This window comes from Camelus ferus, chromosome 12, assembly GCF_009834535.1.
Source record: "Camelus ferus isolate YT-003-E chromosome 12, BCGSAC_Cfer_1.0, whole genome shotgun sequence".
Taxonomy (NCBI): domain Eukaryota; kingdom Metazoa; phylum Chordata; class Mammalia; order Artiodactyla; family Camelidae; genus Camelus; species Camelus ferus.
Window position 1 is genome coordinate 19,248,083 of NC_045707.1, and position 9,394 is coordinate 19,257,476.

At 36.8% G+C, this 9,394-nt stretch overlaps 1 protein-coding gene across 1 annotated transcript; it reads right to left on the reverse strand.

Annotated features, from left to right (window-relative positions):
- Positions 1 to 6,259: 6,259 nt before the first annotated feature.
- Positions 6,260 to 7,821, reverse strand: LOC102512250 (olfactory receptor 9K2). The gene is given in 2 exon segments (XM_006192310.2): positions 6,260 to 7,619; positions 7,621 to 7,821. Coding segments are annotated over 2 exon segments (936 nt in total). The 5' UTR covers positions 7,792 to 7,821; the 3' UTR covers positions 6,260 to 6,854.
- Positions 7,822 to 9,394: the final 1,573 nt, after the last annotated feature.

Consider the following 9,394-nt stretch of genomic DNA (forward strand, 5'->3'; position numbering starts at 1 on the left):
TACACATATAAGTGATATCATACAGTATTTATTTTTCTCTGTCTGACTTATTTCACTTAGCATAATGCCCTCCAAGTCCATCCAAGTTGCTGCAAATGGCAAATTTTCATTCTTTTTTATGGCCGAGTAGTATTCCATTGTATATACCACATCTTCTTTATTCATTTATCTGTTGATGGCCACTTAGGATGTTTCCATATTTGGAAATTGTAAAAAATGCTGCTATGAACATTGGGGTGCATGTATCTTTTTAAATTAGTGGGGGGTTTTTGGATATGTACTCAGGAGTAGAACTGCTGGGTCACATCATAGTTCTATTTTTAGTTTTTGAGAAACCTCCACACTGTTTTTCACAGTGGCTTCATCAATTTACATTCCCACCAACAGCGTACAAGTGTTCCCTTTTCCTCCACATCCTCACCAACATTTGTTATTTGTGTTGTTTTTGCAATTTACATTCCCACCAACAGCGTACAAGTGTTCCCTTTTCCTCCACATCCTCACCAACATTTGTTATTTGTGTTGTTTTTGATGATGGTCCTTCTGATAGGTGTAAGCTGATATCTTGTGATGTGATTTGCATTTCTCTAATAATTAGAGATGCTGAGTATCTTTTCATGTGCCTGTTGGCTATCTGCATTTCCTCTTTGGAAAAACGTCTATTCAGTTCTTCTGCCCATGTTTTAATCAGGTTGTTTTTTTGATGTTGAGTTGCATGAGCTGTTTATATATGTTGGATATTAATACTTTATTGGTCATATCATTTGCAAATATTTTATCCCATTCAGTAGGTTGTTTCTTCATTTTGTTGACTGTTTCCTTTGCTGTGCAAAAGCTTTTAAGTTTAATTATGGCCCATTTGTTTATTTTCCCTTTTATTTCCTTTACTTTAGGAGACAGAGCCAAAAAATATTGTTGGGATTTATGTCAAAGAGTGTTCTGCCTATGTTTCCTCTAGGAGTTTGATAGTATCTTGTCTTACATTTAGGTTTTTAATCCATTTTGAGTTTAATTTAACATATGGTGTTAGAGAATATTCTAATTTCAGTCTTTTACAGGTAGTTGTCCAGTTTTCCCAGCACCACTTATTGAAGAGACTGTCTTTTCTTCATTGCATATTTTTACCTCCTTAGTCATATACTAATTAACCATAGTGCGTGGGTTTATTTCTGGGCTTTCTCTCCTGTTCCACTGATCTATGTGTCTGCTTTTGTGCCAGTACCAAGCTTTTTTGATTACTGTAGCTATGTAATACAGTCTGAAGTCAGGGAGCCTGATTCCTCCAGCTCCATTCTTCTTTCTCAAGATTGCTTTGGCTGTTCAGGGTCTTTTCTGCTTCCACACAAATTTTAAAATTTTTGTTCTAGTTCTGTGAAAAATGCCACTGGTAATTTGAGAGGAACTGAATTGAATCTGTAGATTTCCTTGGGTAGCATGGTCATCTTAACAATATTAATTTTCCCAATCCAAGAACACAGTATGTCTTTCCATCTTTTTGTGTTATCTTCAATTTCTTTCATCAGCATTTTATAGTTTTTGGAGTACAGACCTTTTGCCTCCTTAGGTAGGCTTATTCCTAGCTATTTTATTCTTTCTTGTTCAATTTTATTCCTTTGAATCCTCGGTATTTTATTCTTTTTGGTAAATGAGATTGTTTCCTTATTTCTCTTTTTTATATTTCAGTTGTCAGTTTCTGCATATTAATTTTTTTTATCCTGTAACTTTACTGAATTCATTGATGAGTTCTAGCAGCTTTCTGGCAGCATCTTTAGGATTTTCTATGTGTAGTATCATGTCATCTGCAAACAATGACAGTTTTACTACTTCGTTTCCAATTTGGATTCCTATTATTTCTTTTTTCTTGTCTGATTGCTATGGTTAGGACTTCCAAAACTATACTGAATAAAAGTGGTTGAGAGTGGGCATCCTTGTCTTGTTCTTGATCTTAGAGAAGAAATGATCAGCTTTTCACCATTAAATATGATGTTAGCTGTGGGTCTGTCATATATGGCCTTTATTACAGTTTAGGTATGTTCCCTCTATGCCCACTTTCTGGAGAATTTTTATCACAAATGAGTGTTGAATTTTATCAAATGCTGCTTCTGTATCTATTGAGATGATCATATGTTTTTTATTCTTCAAATGTTAATTCAGTAGTAGAACCACATTTTGAGTGAGGCTGTTCACAATAATTGGTGCTGTGAAAAAGATGTCGAGACGATGACTGCTACCATTGGGAATCCTTCTTTTCTTGTTTTGGCCTGCAATACAGCAACATGCAGTGTGAGCTGCTGCACTCCGACTAGGGGGCACTTTGATCTGTGCTGCTCGCTGTCAGTCTTACGCTTTGAGCCGTACTGCTTTGTGCTACATCTACTGAGTTCTACCAAGGAAAATTAAACATAAAATTTTCTCCCCGTGTCCATTTTGCCTTCTCCCTCCCTCCCTAACGTGCAGTGTGCATCCGAATTTCACACTACCCAGAGTTCCTCAAAGATAGGAAGGCCTGCTTGGCCATAAAAATCATCTTTTTCCTCTCTTCTGATGCTAGCAATGTAACTTTTTAAAAGAATAGCATTCTTTCCCAACTCCGTAGGGGGTTATTGTGACTTGCTGCTTGCTTTGTACATGCTTACCTGCACTATGTATCTTTGGTGAACTTTAGTAAATATCAGTATTTCTCTTGATGTATGAGACTTTGTCTCGAAAATGTTTATGACTGTGCTTTCGACTTCTAACAGATGGAACAATTTTCAGAGCTTTCTGAGAGTCTGTCTCTCTGATTATAATCCTCAGTTTGGCTGGATTAAATTCCCTTTTTTGTTCTTCACCAGCTTGTTCACTGAATTTTCAGACACAGGTCATTGATTCAATTTTCTACTTACCTAGTGTGCTGTTGAATCCCTCCAGTGTATTTTTCAGTTTAACTACTATATTCTTCAGTTCTGTGACTACTGTTCGGTAGTTTCTTATATTTTTCATCTCTCTGTTGAAGTTCTCAGGGTGTTCATTCATTCTTCGCCTGAGGTCTGTCAGTATCTTCATGATCATTACTTTGGACTGTTTATCAGGTAGATTACTTATCTCTGTTTCATTAAGGTCTTTTTTTCCCTGAGGTTTCATCTTGTTCTTCCAATTGGGACATATCCTTCCATCTCCTCATTTTGCTTGACTTTCTGTTTCTATGTATTAGGTGAAGCAGCTACCTCTTCCAGTCTTGAAGGAGTGGCCTTGTGTAGGAGATAATGTGTGGGGCCTAGAAGTGAAATTCCCCCTGGCCACCAGAGCCAAAAGATGTCCCCTGTGAAAGACCTGTGATCACCATTTGTAATGGGGCTGTCACTGCAGCACGGGGGGGTGGGGAGTGGGGGGAGTTGATGGGGAGAGGCAGGGCACTCGCTCGACTGTGGCAGGACCATGGATGCAAAGGATAGCCTTTGAGGTTTGTTCCAATCCCAAGAGGGCCTTTATTAGCTGTCTCCTTCCTAGACCGAGGAAGTATAAACTTCTACTCGGTCTACAGTTTGCTTTTTGCCTTCATTCTGGGTAAAACCCACATTCAACTGTTCTGGAATTGGAGCAGGAATTCTCTCAGAATGACATCCTTACTTTAGGAGCAGGTGTTTGGGTGAGGTTAGTAGCCCATGGTCTTCTGAGCTTATGCCTCTTAGCACAGAACTTCTGTCCTTTGAGAGAACTGGAGCAGCTGAGACTGGGGCCCCAAGATTCTTGGCTTGTCATGCTTAGGGTAGAACTTTTACCTTATGACTAGGGGCTGAGTAGACACCCCCAGATGTTTTAGCTACTTTGCCTTGAATAGAGCTTCTTCAACATGGAGCAGGAGGGCTAAGAAATGTTTGCAGCTGCCACTGTCAAGGGAATATGGCAGCCTTTGACAGAGATCTAGGGGCAGAGGGGTCTCTATGTTCTTGCCTGCACTTGCCTGAGTGGACTTTCTCTTGTGCTGCAATGAGAGAGTGGAGGGAGGGACTGGGCCCTGGCTCAAATGTCACAGATTCTCGCTATTCTTCCAGCAAGACAGTAGATTTTGTTGCATAAATTTGTTTGTTTGTTTGTTTGTTTCTTTATTTCCAGATATTTCCCTGGTAGTATCTTCAAAAGTCAAAATACATTTACTGTAAGATCTAACGATTTCAATCCTCAAAATTTATCAAAGAGAAAGGAAAACAAGTCTAGGCAAATACATATGAACATTTCTATCAGCTTTATTCACAATATCTAAAAATTGAACACACATCAATTGCCTATTTATTAAAGAGTGCAATGGAAAATGGAATACTACTCAGCAATACAAAAATGAATTAATTATATACATAACAAATGAACGAATCTCAAAATCACTTTACTCAGTGAAAGAAGCCTGAGAGAAAAGGGCACATACTGTATGACTCCATTATCTGTCAGATCATTGGTTATCCGGAAATGGGCTTGGAGGGAGGCATGGACTGAAAAAAGGCACAATAAGCCTTTTGGAAATGAAGGAAATGTTCTTTATCTTGCCGTGATGATTTTTTCATTGATGTAAAAACTGTCATAACTCACACAATTGTGCACTTTGAATGCATACTGTTTATTTCACACTAATTATTCCTCAATAAAGTGTTTTGAAAAAAAATGAGCAGATCTTTGTTTAGATTCAAGGGTTTTCATTTTAGAGAATGACTCAGAAATATCTTTTTTTGAATAAAAGTTTAATTTTCACCTACAAAACAGAAAGCTACACAAGGAAATAGAAAATTTATTATTTACTTATGTATAACAATTACATATTTATTATTTATAATAAAAGAATATTTATTGTTATTAATAAACTGATTTATTTAGATACTTCTTATATAAAAATCTGGATGTGAAACATAAGCTAAAATTTTTTAATGTAACTATTGTCAGTGTTGAGCAGCTGACGAGGATCCAACACCATGAACACTATCATTTAAATTTAAAAAACCTTACTAGTCATGAGTCTACAAACAGCTATAATTATAAGTTAAACAGGATGTCACAAGATGAGTTTAAAGAAGTAATAATGTTTTAGACAAGTGTGCTATTTAAGTTATTAGGCATAGTTTACTAACACTCCTCTGGGAGTAAATTACAGAATCCTTTAGCCAACACTCTGAGTCCTGTAATGGAACAAGCCTTCAATGAACGAGGCTCCCAATTCTTTTTAATTCAGCTTACCTAAATCCCAGGTGCGGGGTCTTTTCCAGTTAGATATCAGGAATCTCATATTAAACTGAGAAAAAAGAATTACTGTAAAGTCAAGACGGTTGACCGTCGAGCACACAGGCAAAACCAGAATCTGAGAGCTCAGCATGAGCCCTGAGCTTCTTTTCTTAACTCTTAATGATGAACTACAATTATTCATATTTTCTTCCTCATCTTATGAGGTAGCATGTACTCAGTCAGAGATGCTTAAACATTAGAAGTCATTACTCACTTCTGCCTCACTCTCATTTTATCAACTGTCAATCAATATTCAGCTTAGTTTACCTGTAACTGAAGGATAGTCCGTCTCTACACTATCTCTAATATGACTGCCATTTTTAAAGCCACCAAAACCTCCCACTTGGACAATCACACACTTTCTGTGACTATTCTTCTCCCATGAATACTTACCCACCACAAGCCATGGGTGTGATTTTCATAAAATGCCAATTTGAACACAGTATTATCTTAAAAAAAATCTTCCTGCTGCCTGGAGAATAAAGGTCATCTTCCTTGGCTTGTCATATAGGTCTGCATGATTTCCATGAATTTCTTTCTATCTAATCTCTCACTCCCTCTCTTGAGCACTAAAAACCAGATAGTAAACTTCAGGCACTTTAACATATAGGCATTTATTTTCCTTTACACAGAAGCTTGTCTATTTCATCTTGCTTCATTCCACCTATGCTTTAGACGTACCCATGAAGTTCTCCCTGGTCATTTAGATCACTCACCGTCAGAAGCTACACTCTTTGTATTTTCTATATATGCCTTTATTCACTGGGTTTACCATATGACATTTTAGTTCTCTCTCCAGCTATTTTCCCCTTTTTATTGTGAGCTCAAGTTCAGAAATTATTTATACCTAGGAATTTTTATAGAGTACATCAAAATTCAATAAATATTAATTTGATAAATGAATTCTCAAAAAGGCATATGTAACAAAATACAAATTATCTCTACTCTCATTTATTTTTATTACAGTTTTCTTGTGAAAAGGGAGAAGTTTCAAAAATTATTGATTAGCTTAGCAGGTATTCAAATGCGAGGGACTAATAACGATTCAAGGCAGAGAAACCATGAAATAACTATGTCATGCATTTAGCCTCTAGACAGTTTAGAGTTATTTACACGTCACCGTTCAGACTCTGCACTACAGAGTATCTCATTCTCTAAGCTTCCAAAAAGATTTTTTCAGTAAATCTGATATTCTGTTTTGTCTGCTTATTATATTAGACTTTGTTACCTCTATCAGTTACACACATGATTCACATAACATAGGTTACTGACTCAAGACAAACAATCCATCTCAAACCACAATCTCAGAGAACCAGCAGCAAACCTGGAATACACAATCCCTAAAAAAAATTACATGGCAATCATTATCTTTACTCAAAATGAAGATGAAACACAGAGAAAGTCATTCAAATCCAAAATCAACAGTCAGACAAAGCATAGTCCAAATGTATTCTTAGGCTGTAAGCACATGGAATTCAAAAAAAAAAATAAACTTTCTGAGATTAAATATTTCTATAATCAATGAGAGCACTTCTTGAGTCACTCTTCATCAATCTGTTATTATGCCCAGGCCTCTCTATTACGTCACTGTTCAAACAGAATTAACTTCAAGTGTTTTTTTTCTCTAGGATCTTCCTCAGAGCCTCTGTGACATCTCTGTTTCTCAGAGAGTAAATCAAAGGATTCAACATGGGAGTGACTAGGGTGTAACCTAAGGAGGCCACTTTACTCAGCTCAGGAAATCTGTCAGGAGTGAGATACATGAAAGAGACAGCACCATACAGCACACTGACGGCTCCCAGGTGAGAGCTGCAGGTGGAGAAGGCTTTCTTACGCCCCTCGGTGGAGCGTATTTTTAAAACTGTGGACACAATATACATATAGGACACAATAATGACGATGATGGTAGGCAGAATGATAATGCTGCATAAGAAAAAAGAAACCTTCTTGTGAATGTAGAGGTCAGAACACGAAATCCTCTGAAGTGGACGGTCATCACAGTAAAAGTGGTCAATGGCCCGAGAAGCACAAAAGGATAAAGTAAATGTCATGCTGGTCTGAAGAACTGAGCTGGCGCAGCCACAGAAATAGGAGCCAGCCACCAACTGAGCACAGAGATGTGCTGACATCTGGACAGAGTAGAGGAGTGGGTTGCAGATGGCAATGAAGCGGTCATAAGCCATGGCTGCCAGGAGAAACCCCTCAGTCACAATGAAGAGGGTGAAAAGAAAGAGCTGGGTCACACAGCCTGCAAAGGAGATGGACTTGCTCTGAGACCAGAAGCTGACCAAAGCCTTGGGTGCAATAACAGACGAGTAGAAGAGATCAATGAAGGAGAGGTTGCCTAGAAAGAAGTACATTGGTGTGTTCAACCTGGGGATCAGTCATGATAATGGCCATCATGCCAACATTCCCTAGGAGGACCATGGCGTAGACCAGCAGAAATAGCAGGAAGAGGAGAATGTGGAGCTCTGGGCGGACCCTGAAGCCTACAAGAATGAAGTCAGTCACTTCTGAGTGATTGCTTGTTCCCCTGTCTCCCATGGCAGAAACCTGCTGAGACACACAGGCAAAATAAACAAATCCTGGCTTTGATTCCAGTGACATAAATATCCTCAAGTGTAAAAATAGATTATTTACAGCTTAATGCATATGAAGCAATTTTAATGCCAAAAAGAAGCTAGAATTTGTATCAGATACCACTAGGCTTCTGAAACTGTTATTCTATTAAATAGGGAAATAAGTTCTTTGGTTATTTTATTTAAATAATACTTTTGCAAGGACTTCATTAAGATAATAGCATATTTTTTTGTCTAAACTTACTCTCATATGAATTTCTAGTATTGTTTATAGCTAAAAATTATCTTTATATAAAATAGTCACATCACATGAATTGATAAGCATAGAGAAACAGATTGAAAAGTTTGTACTATATGAGAAAAGTTTTAGATAAATAAATATTTTAAATTATGTAGTAAATTGCTATTTGCTATGATTTTAAAATGCAAAAATAAGAGTAATATTAATTAAAAAGAGAGTATTGCATAATAGTATCTATGAGTGTTTGTAGCTGTTGTTAGTCAAATCAATATTTGAATCAGTACAAAATGGTAATAAATATTATAAAATATTTTGACCTTATTATACCTCTATTTATTTAGTTTGCATTACCCATCTGTATCCATCTTAGAAAATAGAATAAAATAGACATTATTGACACGTTAAAATTGATTACATAAAAAAATTACTAAGCCGAGGTAAAACAAAACCCTCTAAAGCTTTTTCCAAATACACATTCCTTTTCTCAGATCAAAGCCATTCCCCCAAATAAATGCATTTTTATGACTCATTATAAATATTTCATTTCCATTAGTAATTGTTTAAAAAATGCCATAGTCTTTTCACCCTCGTTTTGAAGCAGAGAGAGAAGCTGGTGAACATTCCAGTCCTTACAGTGCAATGACTGACTTTCTACCAGAGCTGCATCAATTCAAGGGATGGCGCTCCTTAGTCAGGGCAAGCAAACTTCAGGAAAATACCTAGAGGAAAGTTCCTTTCGTGAATTCTAGTATGTTTTATGTGTCTTAAAATAAGGATAATAGTGTAGCCATGGCTATTTAAGGACCATAGCAACCCTGTGTCATCCAGAGTCCATGAAGCTGAGCTAGAGCATCAACAGTGGCGTTAATGATGGCCTTAGTTATTTGTACTCCTGTGAAACCTTCTTCAGGGTATTTCAGCACTGAGGTTTTGCTCATTCTCTTTGAGGGATCCCACTGGGAGAGGAGTTATCTTAGAGTCAATTATGGAGACTTAAGTGTGGGCTCCAGGGCTGTTGTCCATGAGGACACTGACAAAGAAAAACTTCGTCATAACTGTCACAGCAGGTGAATCGATAAGCATAGAGAAACAGACTGAAAAGTTGGTACTATTTGAGAAAAGTTTTACATAAACATTTTAAATTATGTAGTAAATTGCTATTTGCTACGATTTTAAAATGTAAAAATTCACTCCAAATTTTAGTTTTCCTGTATTTCTTGATACAGATATATTTCATGGTACACAAATGCCCTGTAAATCACAAACCTGAAGTTAGATGATGTTTTGCTAATTTTATGGTTTCCTAAATTTATTATTTATTTTTAAA